This window comes from Electrophorus electricus, chromosome 7, assembly GCF_041902795.1.
Source record: "Electrophorus electricus isolate QZ-2024a chromosome 7, ASM4190279v1, whole genome shotgun sequence".
In the NCBI taxonomy this organism is placed as follows: domain Eukaryota; kingdom Metazoa; phylum Chordata; class Actinopteri; order Gymnotiformes; family Gymnotidae; genus Electrophorus; species Electrophorus electricus.
Window position 1 is genome coordinate 26,851,173 of NC_137503.1, and position 23,493 is coordinate 26,874,665.

The following is a 23,493-nucleotide window of genomic DNA, read 5'->3' on the forward strand; positions in this document are numbered from 1 at the left end:
AAATTGCATTTTTTGCTTTGAAATAAAGCTAATAAATAAAGCTATTAGAGAAAAGATTATGTAATAATTTCTTATTTTGAAAATATAGTGAGGTAGAAATTTAAAATTGCAAAGTGTCAGTCAAGTAAAATGCTCAGAAAAGTTACAATAATGAAGGACAGGTACTTATTTTCACCAGTATTTATACTCAGTACAATCTCTGAGACTTTATATGGTTTAGCTATCAAATATGGCTACTTTTCAGTTTATATTTTTCACAGTGGTATTTATTTCTTTTAGACTTTTTTGCTTTTTAAAATTTATTTACAGAAGTGTTAAGAATTGGCTATCTGAATTGTTATTCAGAGTTTTTAAAATGACAACTGGATACACATTTCCTCACTGGGAAAATTTAAATAATCAAAAATAACTCCTCTTCCTGTGTGATGTCATCAGTTTTCAAGTCTGAGACCCATCATCCTGTTTCTCAAAACCACACTTCCCGTGTGCTCATATAGACGCACATATACATATGCTCAAATAACACATTACATACTCCCATGTTCATCATAGCATGGCATGGCATGGCATGGCATGGCATGGCATGTACACTTCACATAAACAAAGCCCTGCTCTGGCTAAAAAGGTTTTTTATAGAAAAATACATTAAACAATAACATGTACTGCAATTAGCAAAGTCTGTATGTAGTAACAGTTACATTTCTTGGCCCAAATATATCACACATACATAGACATACAAAGACAAAAACCAACAAACATCACAATGAAATGTTTCATTACAGCTCCCTGAGATGATACTGAAGAATATAAAGAAAAGGCCAAGTGCTTGTCAGACATACACTGAACATTTCTACAGTTTTCTATCTTGTGTGTCCCTTCTTCAAAACACATGTCAGTATGCTTCTGTGTGTCCTTAAGTAATTCACTGTCTCTCCCATGACACAGGACCCATGGCAGCATACTCAGCATGTTTCCTTTAGTCCTTTGTGACTGCCCTCAATGCTTCAGTTTTCTGGACTCCAAAAGAAACGCTACAGGTTACAGGCCATTACTGTGATGATGGGAAATGACTCTGTGGTAGTCCTGACTGGTGGGAATGGTGTGCTCCGGGGACAGAGGTGAAAGGTTGTGACTGCGGATGTAGTTCATGCTGGTCGGGTGGGTAAGGTAAAGAAGCTGGCGTGTGAACAGGGGTTCAACCTAGAGCATGATGGGAAGAATTTATTTTCACAATATATATTGTATAGACCGTAATCAATGTGGCAGTTTAAACTAGCCTAATGTTGGACCTGCCCCTGAGTGAAAAGAAGCAGGGGGCTGTGGTCTGGAGCTGGTTGAACAACCACTGCCACTGCCAACTCCCAGGTTTCTATTGCTGATGTACAACTGAAAATTTCAGAGAATATGATGAGTCATGATACAGCCCCTGTTACCTGGACTGTGAGGGTCCTCTTTGGTCTCTGAGGCTCTGTGTTCTCCTCCCCAAAGAACAGAAGCACCTGGGGAAAGGGCGGTGGACGCGTATGCAGAGCATAGCTCTGTAACTCTGAGACAAGAAAGACATTACTTACAGTTGGTGAAAAGTGTTGGATGGAAACTTCACAAGAATCCAGAAAAGGGCAAACTCAAGACAAGCAAAATACATAAGAAGCAATGAGTCTAATGAGTCAGAGTCACTGCTCATTAATGGAACATTCTCCATTAATAAAGAGTGTGAGTTCCAACCCCCCCCCAAAAAACAGGACTAAAGGCTCAGCTCATTAATTAGAAGTCCCTCTTACTTTTTTTCCCTACACATTTCCATAAGCTTTCTGACTTAAACTCCTTGTATTATGGAGACATGTGACTTCTGGGGATTCTCATTTGTGCAGTAATCACATCCTGGAAAGTCCTGCGTGCATGTATGCAGATGTACTGTCACCAGACAACCATTGACGTGGTGGGTGGGCGGTTGCTGTAGCTCACAGATAATCTGTGTTGTGGTGTATCCCTCTTGTGCTGTGGTTGTATATTTACTGTAAGTCTCTATGACCTTATTTACTGTAATAATTGACAAATTACATGTTCTCAATAGTTTCCCTGATGGTCTTGTCAACAGAGTTTATTAGTTGTGAATTCACAGAAAGAAAAGATATGCATCTTTTTTCACAAGTATTCACAGAAACCCAGTTCCCATACTACAAAAGAGAGACAGTGGTCCAGATTAATGGATGTATTCACAAGATTTTAACTGACAGACATGTCCAGACCAAGACAGATTACAAATAACTAGATTACTAAATAAATTATGTAAATAAATTGATGATTAATATGATGTTCTGTCTAACCTGTGATGAAGAGTTGGGTATCCAGTAGCTTGCAGCTCTGCTCTCTTTCTAGTTTGTTGACTTTGTTGCCAGGCGATGCATGGCCTCCCTCCCAGTACACCCTGCAGGAGCAGCGGCGACGGGCATACAGCCCATCTGGTGCCACCCAGAGCAGGACACCAAGCTCCAGAGGAGCCCGCTCCACATGTGGAAGCTCAACCAGCTCCGGGCCTTCGTTTGGTCCATAGGGCAATACCTCTCTGCTCACGCCCAGCAGACAGCCTTCTGGACTGTTCACCGTCACCTCTTGTACCATGGCTTCCCTGTAGAACACCACCACCTGGAGACGGTAATCTAACCAGGAAGAGGATGGCAGGAGGTCAGAACACATTTTGAGCTTATGGCATTTTTTTGCTTTATTTTTGAAGGTGTTTAAGTGTTAGCAGTGTGTTTAAAGATGAGTGCTCTTTGAATGGGGAATAAGTATTCCTCATATATAACCTAATAAATTTTAAAATGGTCTATATCGCTAAGATTCAGCTAAGAATGTGTGTTGTTGGGTGGGGGGTGGGGGGTACCTGAAAGAGCCATGGCCTCTGCTGATTTCATGCTGGAGTCTAGTGTCCAGGTAGATGGCAGAGGCTCTGATGCACTGCAGCTATAGAATGAGCCACTGAACTGGTACCCTGAACATAGACAAATTGGCGTGTTTAGCACATATACACACACTGCTCAAAGTATATCAATTTGATTTAAATGTGCATGAGTCAATCATAAATACTTAAATAAGGCATCTTTCAGTATTTTCTCTACATTCTAATTTAACATTAAGACATGTCTATACCTGCATCCCAGCGTGGGGTGTATGGGTTCTGGTTGTAGGGAATTTCGGATATCGGGGTCTTGTCGGAGAGGTAATCCCGCCAGCTCCTCTCTGCTGGAGAAATAAAATTGCACACCTGTGTGCAAAACACAGATTCACTCATGTAAAAACATATTTGTTCACGTAGAAAGAAGCTTAACAAAGTCTGTGGTTATCCTAACTGTCACCTGACTCTGGAGAGGTGTATAGGAGGGATGTAGTGGATAACTGGGTGGGCTTGCATTTGATGGAATGTCTTCCAGTGATCTGGACCCTAGAGTGATTAAACGTGTTTTATGATCATCAGTGTGTCAAAAGAAAACAAGCTTAAATATCGCGATTTTTGATCGTACGAGATACTTCTTTTGAGTAACCTCGTGGGTGCGCGCGCACACACACCAGACAAATTGGCGCGCGTTTGGGAGTGTGTTACTTACCTTTCTTTGCTCCTTCAGGGACGATTCTGTACACTTTGTAAGGATCTGAAATGTCTAGCTGACTCCGCTCCAATAGCTCCTCGAAGTCGTTGCTCTTGTTGAGCGCGCAACGGAGTCGTGTTTTCCACGTCGGTGGGTCTGGTTTGTCGATTCCCTCGCGGTATTTGCCTTTGAACAGAGCCCACGCCTAAAGAAATTGTGTAAATATGAGCCCTTGTGTCTACCCAGGACGGTGCAGCTCAAATCAAGTACACACGACCTTCTTCTGCCAATTACGTCCACGTTCAAAAATGACAAAATTGCATTTAGGTTTTCGCATTATTTAGTTAGGTTTGTAGGGCCCACACTTATTACCAGCTCAGTGGCCTGTCTGTTCATTCTGTTCAGACGTTCTGTCATTTGCTCTCTTGCTCGCGGAGGCTACCTTGAAAAGAGCAGCATCCTCATCTCTGTTGTAATCCTGCTTTCCAGCGTGCTTCCACGGGATTCGAAAGATACTCTTATCGTCGTTCTCCCACACAAGACCGGGGTACTTTCCGGTGTCCACCTGCTCGATGAGCCACTGGCGCAGCTTTCCGTTACCCGAGCTCCCTGCCATCGCACGCTCTCCATCAGAGCACATCTAGCAAGAAAGTTAATCAAGGACAGTTCCCGTCAAGAAGAGGTATGAATGAATATATCCAAGACGTCCAAACGAACAGCAGGAGTCTCTGTTCTTTAGTTTAATTTGGTATGAGGTTAAACAAAATATAACTATACGCAAATTTCTGAAAGTATAGGGGCGCATCCTTACCTCGTTGAAGCTTTCAGGTTTTGGTATGTGTCACTGAGGGGATGAAGTTCAGCTTTCGACCGCGACTTTTCTTAAATCGTTTGCATTAGGAGGGGCGGGGCGAACTCGTGTTCATCTCAGAGGACCGTGCCACCTGTATCTCGTGTATGATTTATTTTCCGAAGTCCGCAAGTTCACACGGACGTCCCGTAAACAAACTCGCGGGGGAAAATCACGTTGCCATTAAGCCCACGCGCGACGCGAGTGGGACTTTTGATCGTTTTCAAAATAGCATTTTATTTCTTTGAAGTCACAGCCAAGTTATTGTCAGTAGGGAATAACTATTTTTAAATGAACTGCATTTTAGGGTTCATAATTAATACTTTAAGCGTCATTAGTGAATTATTAGTACTGTGTAAACTAAGCACACTATTTTTGAAATTTGAGAAATTGTAGCAACAAAGCTAGGTTAACCTTGTTTACCAATATTTGTTGATCAGTCTTATTCGGACACTTAAACTCCTAAAGTCGTGTACAAAATGATTTAACCCTTCCAAGAAAACTCCAGTCTAATTCACAGACTACTTGAACAGGTAGCCTACACTGTTTAGCCAGGTATGTATTTGCTTATTTTACTCTGAGGTAGATCATTGCAAATGTTTGTGTTTGGATGGAAATGCTAGAAGCCATAACGAATATCAACGGATAAGACTAAAGCCCTTTCATAGCCCGCTCAGACTGGGTAGACTTGGCGGCGGGCAAGATCAGTTAAGTTTGTTACCTAAACATTAACTATACATACAATAACACATTTTAATTTATAAAGTCTAATCTCACACGTATCATAAAGTCAAGCCACGATCATCTCACCATTTCACCATCATACACTATTACCATTCCCGGTTATCTTAATAAGGTTATATAGCGTCATCCTCTGGACGCGGCGAAAAAACACGAAAAAGTCAATTTTTGTAACGCTTTTGCAATTTATTGTATATTGAATATTTGTTATGAAATTTGTGGGCATAATTGCACATATGTACTTTATTATCGCGTAGTTCAATATAGATTCGTTAGGGCTTTTTGTTTGGCGGTTTGTTTAACGTCTTTTCTGGACCATATGCGTATGCAAATAAGTACCAGACAGATGAGTACCCTATCTATGGGATTCTATGATATATCGCAGATACTGAGATGTCTAAGTGCTCCATAAAGCGAACCCTATAGTCATACCCTGGTCGACAAGACGCATAGACTCGCGGTTTGGGAGTAATTAAATTGTAAACACAATATTTACTATAGACTATTACATTTCAGTTGTAAAGTACTGTGCAAAAATATTAGGCCACCCAAGAAGTGATCAGTTACTTATCTGAACGGCAGGTGGTTAATCAAGCAAATAGACAATAATCAAGCAAAACGTAACAATATGTTTTTGTTTCCTGTTTTAGCATGATAATGATTTCAAACACACCGGCAGTCAGAATAGACCTCTATCCGCAATATAAATGAAGATTCTACAAGAAAAACAACTGCCAAAATGTTCATTAACTATAACCGCTTAACTTAAACATCCAAGATAAAAGAAAGCAGTAGAACTAGTTTGTTGGGATTCTAGTTAGACACGAGAAGAATGTGGAAGGAAAAAGAGTGAAGTAACAAAAGGATTTATCTCTTAGTCACTGTAATTCAACATTCTGGAAATATTTCACCCAGACTAGAAGGAACTATTGACTTTTGTGGGGTCCTTTAGTATTTAACTGATACAGTCATACTTATGAGTCCTTGTGATTATTGAATTCTCATCCTCAGTGATTCTCATGAGGTATTGTGCAGTTGATTTAAAATAGCTGGGACATTAAGGTATTTTTTACTTTCTTAAAATGTTTAAATGTTTTACTTTTCCAGTTTCAATCAAATGTTCAAATACATTTAGTGAAGAAGTGTATTGTGGAACATCTATGCATGATGTTCTTCTGTATGTATCCAAAAAATAAGGTTACAAAGGAAGGTAAATGTGTACACAAGCATCACACAGTTGCTTATTTTCATCAAGGAAAACAACCACAACACACCTTTAGCCAGGGGCTATATATGAGTTTTGAATGGAACATTGGCCTTGGTTAACCAATGTTGCCATCTGCTGGAAGGCTTCACGCACCTTGCCAGGATATCAGCCCAAAGCAGGAGTCACTCCTCACTGCACCACCACTGCTGGCTCCGCTGTGCCATCCTCAGGGTGATGTATTGGGTGTGGCCCACCGTCACTGGCAATGACCATCATTTTATTTGGGTTCTTCCTGTACTGTATTGAGCTTCTGTAGAAAGGCCTCCACATGGACTTAAACGTCAGTAGGGACTGCATTTGAGCCATGCTCCATGATAATAGAGATTTCTGCTAAAGGGCATCATTGCCTTCATGGCAGTCACCTATTTGCCATCAGTAGGAGGTGCTGTTGTATTAAACCCTAAAGCTGTGCTCATGATACACCCTACAGTATCAAATGTACCTGTGCCCTTCCACAAAACAGACCACTAATACATTGATAGATGAATCCAGGGGGCAGACAGGATCCAGATCTGTTTATATCTTAACTTTTTGTGTTTTAGACATTTGACAAAGTAATATTAATTGACGTAATCTATTTTGCTTTTATCTTCCTTTTGAGCTCTTTCTGAGGATTCTCAAATAAAAAATAGAGGTGTACACTTGATGTTGTATAGAAGGTTCACTAGCCTGTTGAATGAGCAGAGCAGAGTGCAGAGGTGGAGGCAGTACTTTCTGGGGTTGGTTGTGTTTGGCTAAAATTTACGTTTGTCCACTGTAGTTTCCTGACAAATTTATCACACTAGTGAGGTTTAGTAACTAGCTCTTTATCCCTGAATATATTAATCTGTTAATACCAGTCTGTCTGGATTTTTGGCAATTGCAAGAAAGTTAAACACTGTATATATGTGAATATTTAGAAATATTCTTTTAAACCACATCACAGTGATGTATGAAATGTTTATTTTTGCTTCATCTTAAAAGATGAAGGAATCTATTTTCTAATCAAACAAATTAACAAAAATTAACAAACATGCTGTCGAACATTGACCCAGACTATAATCCATGGACAAATTTTGAAAACTTGGCTTTTATAACCAGATAGCATGATGTTTTTAATCACTTTTTTTTTTTTTTTTTTTACATGTGTTAGACTTTACCTAAATTATGTTTCCTTTTTATGGGATAAGGTAGATGATGGTAGTTCAATTCAGAAGGTACCTGTGCATAGGTTTACACTACCTCTAAAAAAAGATTGAGGATTTTTCTCTTTCCCCCCTCTCAAAGATTTACTAAAACAAAAAGAAGCGAGTAGAAGTATTCCACACATGACTGGATTAAATCATCATAGCTCTAGTATGAATGTAGTCAGTATTTTCATCTTGACTTTAAAATTATATATATTTTAATGCTGGCTGCAGTTTCTAAAGATACAAAGCCATATACATCATGAAGATAGATAATGTTTTAGGCAGTCATATCAAATACATGTGCTAAAGTAAGTGAATGGATATGATTATTAAAAATCCATTCATGGTAAATGTTCCCTGCTCACCCATTCCTCTCCCATTGTCTTCAAAGTTATGGCTTATAGAAAATATGTTCTTCATGTGAACACCAACCTCACTGAACTTTGCCCTTCACATAAACAAGTATCTCTACTTGACAGATATGAATCATGTCTGAGTTATGCCAAACTTAAATTGTTTGCAAAAATTTGGTTCAAAACAACATGGTTCAAAACAAAAATTTGGTTCAAAACAACATGGCTGTTAGAGCCCAAAGCCAAACATCTTTGGCCCAGCTGATCACTTGATGCAAGGAAAGCAGCCACAGAACATCCTCCTAAATGGATTTTTGCTATCATGTTTCTTTGCTCGGCCAAGTTTGAACAAGCCCTCTTTTAGTACAGCATCAGTTTTCTGAACATTGGTGTAGATGTAATCTATCATGGGCCCTTGTTCTTCCACCAGCATGGCCACATCCAGGAACACTTCATGGATGCTCTTGAGACGGTTCTCCAACTCCAGCAGGTCACGGTGTCTGCTCTCGATCTGGCTGAGCGCAGAGCGTGCTGTTTTCCCCTCAGAGAGGATGTTCTCACTGAAAACATTCCACTGGCCATTTTCCAGCATCTCCTCAATCTGCTCCCCTGTCACCTCTCGGCCTACGATCTCCATCTGCCGCTGGATGTGCGTTTTGCATCTCTCCCGATGGGTCATCTCTGTGTCGTTGTATTCCATCATTGCTTGCCTGAAGTTGTTGCTCAGGCCGGCATACTGTGTGCGTGCAATCCTGGCCACGGCAGAATTGATCCCATGCTCCTCTTCGAGGTCTTTGGCCTGAGAGTCAATCTTATGAAGGCGTGCCAACAAATTCTCCCCACGGCTTTTGATGTCAGCAGCAATGGCACTGGAGTCACGCTTTATGGTGCTGGTCCGAGTCGGCTCAGCGAGCAAGCGTGTGTTCTGGTCTCGGAGCCGCTTGACATCCAGACGGATGAGCTGAATCTCACGCCTGGTGTCCTGAGCCTCATCAAACACGGCCTCCATTTCATCGCTGTCGTCGTAAATGATGGCCTGCTGTGGGAAGTCATCTTCTAAGTCCACGTTGCTGAATGAATCAGAGACTGACTCAGCAAATTCCAACTCTTCCAAATTGCTGCTGGACTCAGAGAGAGCCTGCAGGTGACTAAGCCTGTCCCTCATGGCTACCTTAGGTGAGAATTAAAAAGAAAGCTCAACAGCACACTCTTATTTTTAGCCCCTGAGATTTTGGATTTGGGCCACAAGGTGAGGTGAGAGCTCAAATATCCCTTATTATTTAGATGAACTCCATCTTATATGTTTCCATTGATCAGTTAAAGTGCTCCTACAACAGCAATATGCATCAACAATAATTCAGTTAGACGACTGTTTTAAAAAGAGTATACATGTTAATCCCTTATTGAAAAGGCATACAAAATGCCTTGTCAAATCTAATTCCAGAAAGAAATGTAAATTGTCATCTTCAAATGAAACAAAAGTAGAAAGTTTCTATTGACTTAGAGACAAAAATATGGCTAGTCCTTCCTTATGAAAGGCCACCGCATGACAATGTGCTCTTAGTAAAACTATGTAAGGGAGGCGTCACTCACCAAACAAGTTTGCAAAGATAGTTTAAATCCTACTTATGTTCTCACATGGATTTATGTAAGGAAATGAAAGTAGAATTTAAACACATGTTAAAAAATGTAAATGCATATATTTGTGTTCTGTTAGTTATAACATGCATATTTGTTCATTTAAAAAGCATTTCACACAGATATATTTCTTTTTTACTAAAAATGTTTCTTAAAAAGTTACAAAAAAACCTAAGAGACAATTATCTTAAAGAAATTAAATACATTTATGTAAAATAATTACATAAAACTTTTATAATAATGGATCAGACTACCAGGTAAGGTTGTAGAGCTTTATAGTGACATGGTATCTTAATCTTTATACTAATGTATTGCCTCTTCATCATAAAGTATTATTAGGCTACACTTGTTTCACTCATAAAAACAATCTCCAATCCGATTAAATTTTTGGTTTCACAATACCTTATTGGTCTGCAAGAATTACCACTAGTGAGAACCAGTCAAAATCACGTCCTACACGTTCCATAACATCTTCAGAGACTCGGGTTTGCCAGCAACTAAGGGACATTTATCAGCGTGCGCAAAAGAATGTGCATTCCAGGGCGTACCTTGTACGCAAGACACGAACTTAAAATAACCTCATTGGTCTGGCAGCTGTCTGATACAGTAGGGTCGGTGATGTATTTCGTGTGAAATTATCTTGAGATCTTCGTGCCGTATAGACCCTATAGAGATGCACATGGATAAATATCAGTGGTCTGTACAATATGCACATGAATAAATATCACTATGTACAATGTTGTGCAGTCTTCTTCTTGGTTCAGCAAAAAAAGTGATGTTGCATAAATAAAATAAAATTTAAAAAAAACAATTTGATGTAATAAACATTACATTACTAAAGATATATGCATTGCTGTAACACATTATTAAAATGTGTTATGGATGTTTCCAGGTTCCGGATAGTTGCTGCCCCCTTAGGTCACTAACAGTCGCGTCATAGATGCGCTTTGGGAGGAAAAAAACAGAGGTGACAGGTAACCACCGCGTGATCTAAGCGTCATGTATACGAAATTTCCGCAAAACCATTACTTGAATATCAGCAAATCAGGTTAGTATAAAAATTTTGCGTCATTTGAAAACACCACACGGACGCTTGTCTAGCAGCGGACATTAAATTCGTATTTAAACGTGTTTTACGTTAACTTGTAGGATACGCTTGAGGAAGATTCGACGTCATTGCATATTTTTAAGAAAGTGGACTTCGTGGTTACGTTGTGAACGGGTTAAAACAGGTACTCTATTGTAGTACTTTAGCTGTCAATCATTCGTATCGTTAGAGAAGGGTTTGTTCGCGTTTCCGGAAAAGGGTTAGTACTACCGCTAAAACCTTTTTTTCCAGAATGTTCTTTTTAATTAGTTTAAGTAATTTCCTAAAGGTTTTACCTAGTTGCTAACCCGGAACAGTGGTTATGTTTGCTAGCTACCTTAGCTAACTTGAAATACGTGCAAAGCGAACAGGGAAAACACTAGATACAACGCAAGGCACGACCTTTCTATGAATTCTGCCGAAATTAAAGTACTCAGTCATGTCAATGATAAAAACAAAAGTTAAATTTCGGGAAATGCACGAATAAATAATAAATACTTTGAATACATTTAATTAAAAAAAGAAATAAAATAAAAACAAGTTTGTCTTGTTTTGCATAGTCGTCAAATGTAAATGGATTCGCAGAGCCAGACAGAAGGCTGTGAATGTCATGATATTCGTATCTGCATTTTAACACAATACCCATTTATTTCTCTTTAGCTTTTAACTGCTATGAGGGACAGACTAAGGCACCTTCAGGCACTGTCAGAGTCCAGCAGCTATGTGGAACAGCTAGATAATGCTGAAGCACTCCCACCATCCTGGAATGTGCATCATGAAGAGCCTCCCCAGAAACATAGCACCAGCACTGAGATGGAGGCTGTTCTAGATGAGACACATGACATCCGGCGGGACATTCAGCTTATCCTTTTGGATGTGAAGAACCTCAATGAGCAGAACTCTCGTGTTCGCGCCGATCTACCAAACTGCACTGCTATTAGGCAAGACTCCAACGCCATCGTTGCTGACATCAAGACCCGCGCAGAGGACTTGCTGGCGCGTCTGCGCAGGATGGATATCCGCGCCAAGGAGCTGGAGGAGATGCATGGCACCGACGCTGCCGTTTCTCGAATTGCACGTGTGCAGTACGCCGGCCTGAGCAACAGCTTCCGTCATGCGATGGTGGAGTACAATGAGGCAGAGATGAGTCACCGGGAGATGTGCAAAACATACATCCAGCGGCAGATGGAGATCGTGGGCCGAGAGGTGACGGGGGAGCAGATCGAGGAGATGCTAGAGAACGGCCAGTGGAATGTCTTCAGTGAGAACATCCTCTCTGAGGGGATGACAGCACGCTCTGCGCTCAGCCAGATCGAGAGCAGACACAAGGAGCTCCTGGAGCTGGAAAGACGCATTCGGAGCATCCATGAAGTGTTCCTGGATGTGGCCATGCTAGTAGAAGAACAGGACTCAATGATTGACTACATTCACACCAATGTTCAGAAGACCGACGCGGAGGTAAAGAATGTCCTCATGAAGCTTGATAGAGCCAAGAGACATGACAGGAGTAACCCCTTCAAGAAGATTTTTTTCAGGAAGCGTTGATCAACTCCCATCTTCACCCTGTACAGATTTCAGATTTTCATTGCTGTAGTGGTTTTGCAGAGTACTTCTTGAGATGCAACAGATTTTAAGTTCTTTATAGTCAAAGTGCAAGAAAAAAGTATCATAGACTGTCATAAATACTAGATGGTGTTTGAAGTTCAGAATAAAGATCCATATGAGTTGTTATTATTTTTCATACTGTGGAGAATGTCCTTTGTGTAGCTTTGTGGTAACCTAATAAACTATAAATGTAATTAGCATGTCTGAACATTTTTCATTGAGTTACAATACCATGAAAAGAGTTTGGTGCAATGGCATGTGTGTGTAAATGTTTTCTAAAATAGATTGGTTTTCAAAGTCTTTCAAAAAGGCTGGAGGGGGCTTGGCATTGTGTCACATCTGTTGTAGTGCTGGGACAGGCCCAAGCACTCATGAAGTTAGTGCCCTGACAAGACTTGCCTGAAAGTTCAGCAGTTTGAGAGCCCAGCCAATGGGATGCTTACGCAAGATGAAAGTGACGAGCAGTGTATCAAAAAAAAAAAAGAACCCGAGTTGGAGTTGTGTTGAAATATGTCATCGATTTTTTTTTTATATATATATATATATATATATATATATATATATATATATATATATATATATATATATATATATATATATATATGAATGAATATTAAGTGTACATGAACCAGACATGAGTATAGCGATAGGCTTTGAGCACGCATATGCATATCAGTCGTCATTCCATGTGACGTTGGAAGCCTGACCGAAGGTGGAGAATATAATTGATGGTGATGGAAGGATTGGTGGTTGCACTGTGAGTGTTATCAAAAGTCATCCTGACTGAATGTCTTTAGAAGGACGTAATACAATTGGATGATGTGTATGTAAAAGGATAATGAACCTCAGTATATGTGTATGTTTATTTATATTGCATAATGATGGAAAATATGTGACTCACGGAAAAATGTATAGAGTACTTTACATGTGGTTCATGTGGCTGAACACGTTATATGTTTGCTGGGTACAGAGTGAGATTTAACTCCAGCAGGTTGGCAGTACTGCCGTATTATTCCGTGTGCGTCTATGGTAGCGTGTGCGCGTATTGCTGCATGCATACGATATCGTGCTAAGTTGTGTACTGGGTCTGTACATAGCTAGTTAGATAGAGTTCCCTTGGGGAGAAGTTGTTTTCTTTTCTTTTGAGTGGATTAGAGTGTTTAGGACCGTGTCTGATGGAGATATTTTGTTTGGGTTTCACCGGTTGTAAGTAAAAACCGTGTGGAGGAGCACCGTACGCAGCCAGCTGAGTGAGATCTACCTCAGAGGCGAGTGATGCCGATATCGAGTGTTTGCGACAATAACAGGGTATTAGGGGTTTTATTTTGTTTACAGGTTTCTGACTTAAACTCACCAAAGAGGTGAATGTTTCAATTTGATTTCCCAGGCATATGGATCCCCGGTTATAGACTGACACTGCTGATTTTATTTTATTTTAAGTGTTTTGTTCTTTTCTTATAATGTGATTCAAAATCACAGTCACTGGGATCTGTTGGAATAAAGACCTCGTAAGCCGTCAGTGTGGTTCCTTTCCCCGTCGTGTGTGTGTTGCAAAAACTCAGAAAACGGATGCAAAATTATGCCCTTGGAAAGTGTCTATGAGGTATTAATTCAATGTACCTGTAACTAAAACCGAGCATTTCACACAAGACAATCCTAATATTTTTAACTAACTGCTGAAATAAATATGTTTTTGGGGTTCGACGATGGCGCATTCCTTTATGCTCTCTCCTCATACTGAAGATGTTGGAGAATGCTAAAACTCCCTTCAGATTTTCTTTTGATGAGGGTATGAACAGTTCTCAAAGGTTGTACAATTCTTTGTGGAAGTGTGAGGCTGACATAGAGATTAGTTTTCAGGCAAAGATACAATATCAATAACCAAAAATTAGAATCAGAGATAAAAGCAGAGATCGTAAACAGGGTGTTTGGAGAGGTCAACAAACTACCAAAAACACATGAAGCAAAGTTAAAAAATCAGAGTCAAAAACAAGGGAATACAATATGACGGTAACAATGGCTCAAAAATGCCCATGGCAGGAATGGCAAGACTTTGCAGAGAACCATAGCCAAACACCAGGTTAATAGGAAGAAGGCAATGAAATAAATAATAAACACAGTCTACAGGTGCGCATAGTGGGTTGTCGTGGAGGTCAATCAGTATTTTGGGGATGGAGACCTCTTGCAGTAGGAACTGTTATTACGTCCAGGTTACTGAGCAGAGACAGACCTGACAAGAAGAGAATTGCTAATGTTTCCATATAAATAATACATTCTTTTACTATACAATAGGTTAATTTGTGTCTGTGTCACACTACAATAATAGGCTAGCTAATGTCAATCTAGTTCACATAGTATGCAACTGAAACAACCCATAATTAATATAACAGTAATTTATGCTTGCATAAACTACTGTAGAAGTGCTTCCTTGCTTGGAGATAGAACAACAGATGCAGAATGAACTGCTACACATGTTTCGATCGAATTACCTAACTTGATGGGTAAATAAGTGTGTCCCAAAACCATTCCCTTGTTTCCCCTTCTTGCTTTGTGAACTTTGAACTAGGTGATGATGTAAGGAAACAAGGAAATGGTTTTTGGGATACACATTTTTATGCATCAAGTTTATATGATCGCTGTAGTCATCACAGGATCATAATTCCAAAGCTATAGATAAGCAAACAAAAGATAAGAAAGCAAAGACATAGCACAAATATATCATGAAAAGACAACATTACTAGACATTATAGATTAAAAATTGGATTCAAAATCAATTTGGCCTATTGTGGTATATTGTTCATGTGTTTTATGGATTTATCATTTCCAAAAAGGAAGCGTTTTTTTTTAAAGTTTCCTTTAGGTTTTTTAAAGTTCCTGCTAATCTTGTTGTGCAGGTTTCTTCTTTGTGGCCTAATGCAAAAAAGTAACTTGGCAACATCAGCAAAAAAAAAAAGTTTATTAAAATTGTGCCATTTCACAGGTAGTGCCTTAAAACAATAACTGATCAGCTATTTTTCTGATTTATAGGCCTGCACTTATAGATTGTTTTGTTTCTCTTTATTATATCCTGTGTAGTCTAAGTGGGATTAACCATAATCAAAGATGTAAAGTATAAAAACCTTTGACAAGAAAGCATAAAACATAATTCAAAATGATAAGATTTTTTGCTCATAGATATTTCATTTCTTCCAGGCTACAACGGTAGAAGCTTAGTCCTGCTTCCTTTTGTAGACATCATGAAGAAGGCTATTTTCCAGATGATTCTGAAGTGGCCTTCATCAAGTTATGGAGAATGAAGATGAGACAATGTCTACTACTTTGTATATGTTTGAATGCGACATGGAAGACCAATTATTTCGTCTTACATTAAACTTACTTGACGTTGACCTATGAATGCATGGTTGACTATTATCATGGGAAGGATAGCCGATGTATATCCAGATAACAAATTGGCAAAGTAAGAACTTATTCGAAGTTGTCACAAATTATATAACATAGAGGTTTAGAACCTCAAGCTGAACTAAATGTCATTCCTAACACTTCCTAACATCATGTATAGGAACTTATTTATGGTCCATATAACCAGCAAATCTAAGATTCATGATGTTCAGATATTTTATTTTGGCCTATAGTAAAGGCTAATGACTCAAACAGGCAAACATATGACTGCACCGACCATAAAGACTTACATTATAGGCCATTCCTTTGTGCCTCTGGTAAGAAAGAAAGCTTCCAGTGGTAAAAAAAAAATTAAATAAATGAATGGCTGATAAAATTATAAAGTAGCCAGCACTTGAAATACGAAGCTGAATAATCTTCTGCCAATAAACATACATTCATGATATATAAATACATTTCTAATCACTCTTTATAATTTGATCACTCCTTGTTATTTTATCAGTAATCATTTGATCACATAATGTTTGCACTGCAGATTCAGCTGCACTATGATGTTTAACTTGGTTTATGTCCAGTAAACCTATTTCACAGTGTGTTTTTCCACCACAACTAACCTGCTCCCTGAGCTCGGATTCTGAAGTGGAACAGCCGAGGTTTCTGCAAACTGGCTAGTTACTAAAACCACTTTCTCAAATACCCCCTGTTCTGACTCTTTCTGAACTTAACCCCTCCATTGCACCCTCAGCCATTTAAGATTGGGATTACATGTTCTGCTACAGTAACATGAGATATGTATGTTTTATTATATTCTTGCTTCAGGTAGAGCCACAAGGTACCCTCAACGTTGCATTCAGATATCCTGGGTTCACACTTCTGTGTTCAGTACCTTTTATAGCTTAATGGCTTTGACCTTAATAGGCTATCGGCGGTTTGGTTATCTTACCAGTAGGGGACACTATAAACCAAAAAATGAATGTCTCTAAACCTACACAGTTTTGCAAAGACTAGCTGTGCATAGATCTGAACTCTAAAAATGTTTAGGCTTATCTGCAGCACAAAACTGCCCAGAATTGGCTAGAGTTTTGAAAGTATATAATAATGTGTTTTGCTTCAAAAGAAATGTTTACAAATTAAATATTCAGTACTTTTTAGAAATGTTTTACAGTGTGAGCCAAAAGATCAAGTTCAAGTTTGGTTTATTTGTCACATACATAGTCATACACAATATAACTCGCAGTGAAGTTTGAGAGTGCTCTGTCCAAACTGAGTGAAAAAAAACAGGGGTACATAAGGAAATATCTATCTATCTATCTATCTATCTATCTATCTATCTATCTATCTATCTATCTATCTATCTATCTATCTATCTATCTATCTATCTATCTATCTATCTAGATAGATATACAAAAATATCTATAGTAATGTATGTACAATATATGTATAATATGTTTATATACACAATGCACAATGTATATATGGATATGTGGATGTATGTATGTACACAATGTACAGAATGATGTTTGTTTATTACCATGTACCATGCAAAAATATAGATTATTAAAAAGATAAGCTTTCAGATCTTTCAAAAAAAGTCTTTATAATGCATATCCACCAGCTACTGCTAGGCAATATAATTGTGTAAATGTCAGGTAAACCAGTGCAATTTAGCATGAAGAGACTTGAAGAGAGAGGGCTGAATCTGATTTTAATCATATTGACAACTAATGTCAGCCTGGGAGAAAATGAAGACCTGTTCAGCACATGTTATATATACCCTTGCTTTCCTCTACAATAGGAAAGGATCAAAACATGTGGGAGTAGAGAAATTACATTTGAAACCATTGATAGCATGCAGTGTTTATTACACCAGTTAGCTAGAAGACAAACTAATAAGTAGGAAAGTTTACTTTCCTTTATATAAAGTCATCATAGAATAATAATCAAAAGAACCCTCTCTGTATGGAAGAATTTCTGTAGTTAGTACATTTTAGCCTAATGTACAGTCTGTCTGATGCAGTTCTTGCAAGGCAGCATTTTTCCTGGTCAGTCTTTAGCCTTCATGGCATGACAGTTGTATGACTGGAACCCATTTCACAAATTTGTTGACATCCATTCCCTATCCATCACCATCACGCTAAAGAAGGTGCACCATGGATAATAACAACACAGTGGCAGGTGTGTGCTGTTCAGCTGTAGCTATTCAGTTGCAGATGTTATATGTAACATTTAATTCCCTTTGTAAGATCTGGGATTCTCTCAGAATTGAACTTATTCTCTCCGTGGCTTCTCTGCTGGAAATACGATCAAGCCTAGACCTCCTTATTAGACCCAGAGATAATAGGCTTCAGACTTACAAGTGATGTTGCACTGAGGTGTTATTTCATAATAATAAAACAATATAGAGCCTATTTTTCAGTAAATCAAGGACAAGTTGCCCATGCAAGCTACCGTTTGCCTTAGCAATGAAAGAAAATATATATGTTGCTCAAAATATTCCAAATGACGTAAATCTTGGTCTAGAATAACTGCAAATGCATTTTATCAATGCAAAAATTGCAGCATTACTGACATCTGCTGGTTAATTGGTTAATGGTTAAAAACCTCTTTACACACCCTTTCAGCCATGGACTCTATTCAACTCTGACATACAGTTGTTTTTTTAATTGCTGGATCTTATTTTTATATATGATTACATTTAGAATAATGTTATGGACAACTTTAAATAGGTTTATATGTAGTCTACTGCTGAATAAATAAAACTGAATGAACTATTAATGAACTATTACTCAACTTTCTCCATGCCCAACCACCCCAGAGCTCCATTTCAGCTCTCCTCCAGTTTTAAGACTGTTTTTGAAAAAAGTTCCCTGGCTAACCACTGCATGTTAATGTTTCTTTCCTTCACCTACAGTACAGCTCTGTACAAACCCCCTTTTGCTGTCTTCCAGGTTGTTCCAATGAATTTGGAATGTTAAGCAGCTTTTGAGCAGACAGTCCAATGTATCGTTCCAGTGAAGGCCACTTTGGGACTGTTCTTGTTAACTGGCCTGGAACAGCTTGTAAAAACGATTCTATTTTTCCTCCACCACTTCTGCCTTCCCACTCTGTCTTTAAGCATGAAAGGTGAGTCAGGCTTTCCAACATCAGGCCAATGTGTTCTGTCACAAATGGACTCTTTCTGTGTGAACTCCTTGTAAAAATGGGTCTTGGTCGTTTCAACAAGGGAACACGGAGTTAATGCCACATTTACTGTTTCACACATAAAATGGTAAGAAGACAGGGGCATCTGCATGCTGTAGTAACACTGCCCTACTGTTGTGAATTTTTGGTGGATGACTGAATAATCTTTATTAGTTCTGACTTGCACTTGTCCTGGCTTGAACAAAGTATTGAAGAGAGATTATAGCATACTATTAAAACTCCAGAAATCTGTAAACTGCAATTATTTGAGAACTTTGTCTTCTTTTGATGCATACCTGTTTTGTTACCATCTCATCATAAGGAAATGTGTGCTTACAAGATCTCACACCTGCCTTGCTCCTCTTGTTTGCCTCTCTATTGAAGATGGCAGCTGAGCAAACAGAATATTGTCTAGTTTTCATATCTCTAATCAGTTTTTGACTAAATACTGCTTCTATACCCAGTTTCAAATTGAAATTGTGGAGGACTGGACTTCAACACAGTTTGGTGATTTTTCTGCACAAACACTACTGATCAGGGCAATTACCTGATGAGTTGAATCAGGTGTATTTAAACAAGGAAAACACAAAGATGTGCTGGATTACAGCACTCCATAGCTTGGGTTTAACACCTCTGCTTATGGCTCATTTTTGTAGCCTGTTTTGTAGCTAATGTGGTGTTATGCATCCCATGTGAAACATTGTGTTTATAAACACAGTTAATTTTTTCAGTTCAAATAATTTAGCTAATATTGAGCATTTGTCTCTTCCATGTGCAAGTGAGTTATTTCAGCAGTCTATGGGAATCAAAACTATGAGTACTGTTGTGCATTCAAAGATAGCTTTAAATGGATGATGAAGAACCTTTAGTTAGTGGAAATGACTATTGGAAAAATTGAGCACTAAGAATGGATGGTGAGAGGGAGCAACAGTCAGGCACATGGCTCTGGTGGCTCTGGTAGCAGACTGATTTCTTGGTGTCTCATACATTCAAAGCTGTGTTGCTTTGACTGTTAAAGCTGGAAGCACATTATGAAAAGTGAAATATGTATTGCATATGCTAAGAATAACAAACTGGAGATTTATGAATTTACTTGTTGATCAAAGATGAAACGAGCAATTTAATCACATGATTTCATTTAATCACATGATAGTTAAACAAGTCTTGTCAAATGGGATGCCTACATTTTTGACGTAATTTTAATTTTCATGATGGCAAATATCATATTTGGATAAAACGTTTAAAATAATAAGTAAGCAATAACTGTTTATAATATAATAACTGTTTGATCTTAACTGTTATAAAAGACAGTTAAAAATAGATTTATCATGAGTTGGATTTTCTTACTGATATGAGTGTAATATGCAATAATTCACAAATAGCTCTTCTATCCCAACCTGTCAGTTCCTGGATCCATTCAGAATGGCCCACATGCTTTCCCACTGTAAAACAGGTATTCTCAGTCTAGTCCTCAGGGCCCCTCACCGTCCCAAAATTTTCATTCCATTACAGCCTTCTAACACACCTGTCCCAAGTATGCAGAATTCTATCTCACTAGATTACTTTGTGCAGGTGTGTTTAAAGCAGGAATAGTCATAAACATTATCTAATCGTTTTAGCTTTTACACTGAACCATAACTTAATTTTAACAATGCAAAGCACTCTGGCAATAGGTAATTTGTTCAGATAATCATGTGTAAAGATTTTTTAAAATTAATTTATACACAGAGTGAACGAGATTGAACACAGCAAAGAAGAGCTAGAGGGACTGACGTAAAATCTATCCAGTAGTGAAAAACCCATCAAGATTCTACTGCGCCATAAAAAAGCAAACCTGTGTCACACCCTGAAGCCCAACACTGTGGGTAATAAATCAGTGTAATATCATTTTACAAGCTGTTATTTCTTGGAGGTCACTCAAATTAGCTAAAGGTTTGATTAGAACAATGCAGGATGAAGCTGTTTGTAAGAATGATGGTTTTCCATATTACAACTTAGAGATCATGTCTGGAATATGCATTTGCGTTTCTCTGACTTGTGTTTTTGAGTCTATGGCTAAAGTCTCTCATTCCCAGTATTGTATAGAGGTGTACCTGCCTCTCTAGCATTTCTCATAATTGGCTTGTTGGAATTCCTAAGATGTTTCTTAAGAATTCGTTATATATCTTATAATTTTCCTTCTATTATCAGAATGTCTTTTCGCCACTTACAGCTATTTTCAAAATATACATATTTTTAAAAATCAGTATTAGTTTCTTGATGTTGACAGTGGAATTCCAGAAAAGCTTAAGCTTGGAATTGTGCAACACTATAAAACATATTTTGACCCCAATATCATCCCCCATTACAAGAATTTTGTTAGTTTATCACAGTCATGCAGGAGGTGCTAAGCAACAACCAAGCTGTAAATTCTGGAGAGGAAACAAATTACATTTAAAAAATGCAAAAATGTTAATGATGGCTCAAAATCACAGTGTTCATCCTATGACATATTTCTTCACCATTCATTATCACTCACAGTGCTCTATCTTGTCACATTATAGACATGCTCTTTTCTATGTTGCGATTCTCTTTAGTCCAATGTTTTGTGACTCCTCTGTGTCCAGAGCCTTTACAAAATCCACAAGTCTTATCCATTCAAAGCTCTTTTTAAATCCCTAAATGGCCTGGGTACACAGAGCCTTTCAAACTTAGGCCTAGTTTTCACAGAATTATACTTGGTGCTCAGCATGTAGCTTAGTGCCCCCAGTAAAACTAGGTTCTGAATAAGAACTATCAGTAACTATAGTGACTATAGTAACTATAGTTACTTTTTTCACAGAGCCAGCATTAAACAGTCAAGCATGCTGAGAGGAGTGGAACTTGGACCCATATAAGGATTAGCATTTGCATTAGAAGCTTTAAAGGACTGGGATAACATTTTATTTTGGTCCAATTCATTCAGGCAGATAGTAGCTTTTGATAGCAGATGCTGGCCCTAAAAACAGCTTTGCTTGCTATTTTTGTTTGTTCAAGCAGCTCCCTACTCTCACTAACATCAGCCATGGAGGGGACCTTCAAGAAGGGTAACCCTAAGAAGGCACCAGGTCCTGAGGGCCTCCCCAGTAATGTGTTGAAAGTATGCGCTGACCACCTATCATGGGATACAGACATATTGCTGTGTATGTCGGTGATCTCAGACTAGAAGAAGACTATTTTTGTCCTAATAAGTTGATAACTTCCTTCCACAATGACTACCAACCAGTATTGTTGGCCTTCATAGCCTTGAAATGCTTTGAGCGACCACTACCATTGTGGGTCTTATCTCTGACACTGATGTGATGGCCTACAGAGAGGAAGTGAGAGACCTGGCTGCATGATGCTCTTATAACCTCTCTAGAAACACAAAACAAAGGAGATGATAGTGAACTACAGGAAGACAGGAAGGTTATGCCCCTTTACACATCTCCAGTCACTCCACATGGTCCTTCCACATTGACAGTCATGAAACCTAACAACATTTTTAGGGAACCCTAACAACATTTTTTCTTCCTGAAACTGAAGAATTTGGTATGCCTGAAGATATCTTATCTTTTACCTGTGCACCATTTACAGCATCCCTTTTGGCTGCATCACAGCCTGGTTGTTCTGCCCACAACTGCAAGCATTTACACTGAGTGGTGAAGGCAGCTGGACTCCTCATACACAAGGAACATCTATCGCTACATGAAATTTCTAATAATTGGTGCTTGAGTAAGGCCTGGAAAATCACCAAGGACAATGGGCAGACAGTGAGCCACTCTCCATTCAGCTGCTTCTATCTGGTAAGTACCTACAGAGCATTCAGTTGTACACAAGCAGACTTAGAAACAGCTTTTATCCCCAAGCCATCAGACTGCTGAACAGCCGATGAACATGCTGAACAGTTTATTTCTTCCTCTCACTTGCAGTCTTTTAAACTATCATGGTTTTACTTCTGCTACTTATGACTTGTCACCTATCGCTTGCCAATTTTGCTCTATTTGCTGCTTTGTTTTTTCCTGCTGCTACCTTTTTCATTTACACTGCCCTTTTACTGTATATATATATTAGATCTATATTTTTTAGATAGACCTGTATATTTTGTATTCTTTAGATTATATGTTTTATCATATGTTTAACAGATGTGAACAAGAAAAGCTGTGCAGCTGACAAATGCAGACATTGACTTTAGTCTGCCAAGTGATGATAACAGAACTTATGAGACCTACCGCCAGCTTTGCACCACAAACAGTTACACAGCTCTGGTAGTTATCAGAAGACAGTATACTTTGTATCTCTGATTGGCCAAACATGAATGAATAAAATTATTTTTATATTAGTGTTTTAAATTTGATTTTACTTTTATTTTAATGGTCAAGACTAGACTTGATTGCATTTAATTAAATGATTCACTAAGTGTAATAAGGTAATACATTAGCACTTAATTATTGCAAGGTACAACGTCTGTACTATTATATATGCTATTGCAGAGTCCTTCTGTTATATCGAGTTTTATGTTATTAGTTCTGACATATTAGCTTCAAGTTTTCAAGTTAAAGATTCTTGGAACACAGTGTCCATAGGGCAGAGCATGAATAAAATCCTGTAAAACTCAAT

The 23,493-nt window shown here is 38.5% G+C and overlaps 3 protein-coding genes across 6 annotated transcripts; 1 reads left to right on the plus strand and 2 right to left on the minus strand.

Annotated features, from left to right (window-relative positions):
• Positions 1 to 170: 170 nt before the first annotated feature.
• irf4b (interferon regulatory factor 4b) lies at positions 171 to 4,416 on the minus strand. 2 transcript variants are annotated; one of them, XM_026998990.3, is made up of 9 exons: positions 4,399 to 4,416; positions 4,030 to 4,227; positions 3,606 to 3,792; positions 3,357 to 3,442; positions 3,151 to 3,265; positions 2,885 to 2,992; positions 2,328 to 2,660; positions 1,434 to 1,546; positions 172 to 1,200 (listed from the first exon to the last, which is right to left on the minus strand). In XM_026998990.3, exons 2-9 carry the CDS (start codon positions 4,225 to 4,227, stop codon positions 1,039 to 1,041), a joined length of 1,302 nt encoding a protein of 433 aa, XP_026854791.1. In that variant the 5' UTR covers positions 4,399 to 4,416; the 3' UTR covers positions 172 to 1,038. The 2 variants fall into 2 exon arrangements, with proteins under 2 accessions (XP_026854792.1, XP_026854791.1); XM_026998991.3 differs by lacking the exon at positions 4,399 to 4,416 and having other exon boundaries at positions 171 to 1,200; positions 3,960 to 4,079.
• Positions 4,417 to 6,126: 1,710 nt separating this feature from the next.
• Positions 6,127 to 10,325, minus strand: LOC113570563 (syntaxin-11-like). 2 transcript variants are annotated; one of them, XM_081717851.1, is made up of 2 exons: positions 10,008 to 10,325; positions 6,127 to 9,138 (listed from the first exon to the last, which is right to left on the minus strand). In XM_081717851.1, exon 2 carries the CDS (start codon positions 9,130 to 9,132, stop codon positions 8,233 to 8,235), a length of 900 nt encoding a protein of 299 aa, XP_081573977.1. In that variant the 5' UTR covers positions 9,133 to 9,138; positions 10,008 to 10,325; the 3' UTR covers positions 6,127 to 8,232. The 2 variants fall into 2 exon arrangements, with proteins under 2 accessions (XP_081573977.1, XP_081573976.1); XM_081717850.1 differs by having other exon boundaries at positions 6,127 to 9,295.
• Positions 10,326 to 10,682: 357 nt separating this feature from the next.
• Positions 10,683 to 12,528, plus strand: LOC113570548 (syntaxin-11-like). Of its 2 annotated transcripts, none has more exons than XM_026999009.3 (2): positions 10,683 to 10,912; positions 11,353 to 12,528. In XM_026999009.3, the coding sequence occupies exon 2, from the start codon at positions 11,365 to 11,367 to the stop codon at positions 12,235 to 12,237; it is 873 nt and encodes a 290-aa protein (XP_026854810.2). In that variant the 5' UTR covers positions 10,683 to 10,912; positions 11,353 to 11,364; the 3' UTR covers positions 12,238 to 12,528. The 2 variants fall into 2 exon arrangements, with proteins under 2 accessions (XP_026854810.2, XP_026854809.2); XM_026999008.3 differs by having other exon boundaries at positions 10,683 to 10,837; positions 11,353 to 12,525.
• Positions 12,529 to 23,493: the final 10,965 nt, after the last annotated feature.

Excerpts from the sequence above, each read along its gene's own strand:
- irf4b (XM_026998990.3), bottom strand. The coding sequence starts at position 4,227 with ATGTGCTCTGATGGAGAGCGTGCGATGGCAGGGAGCTCGGGTAACGGA. Across the intron at positions 2,993-3,150 it reads CACCCCACGCTGGGATGCAG|GGTACCAGTTCAGTGGCTCA; the intron begins GTATAGACATGT and ends GTCTATGTTCAG. Across the intron at positions 1,547-2,327 it reads TACCCAACTCTTCATCACAG|AGTTACAGAGCTATGCTCTG; the intron begins GTTAGACAGAAC and ends TTCTTGTCTCAG.
- LOC113570548 (XM_026999009.3), top strand. The coding sequence starts at position 11,365 with ATGAGGGACAGACTAAGGCACCTTCAGGCACTGTCAGAGTCCAGCAGC.
- LOC113570563 (XM_081717851.1), bottom strand. The coding sequence starts at position 9,132 with ATGAGGGACAGGCTTAGTCACCTGCAGGCTCTCTCTGAGTCCAGCAGC.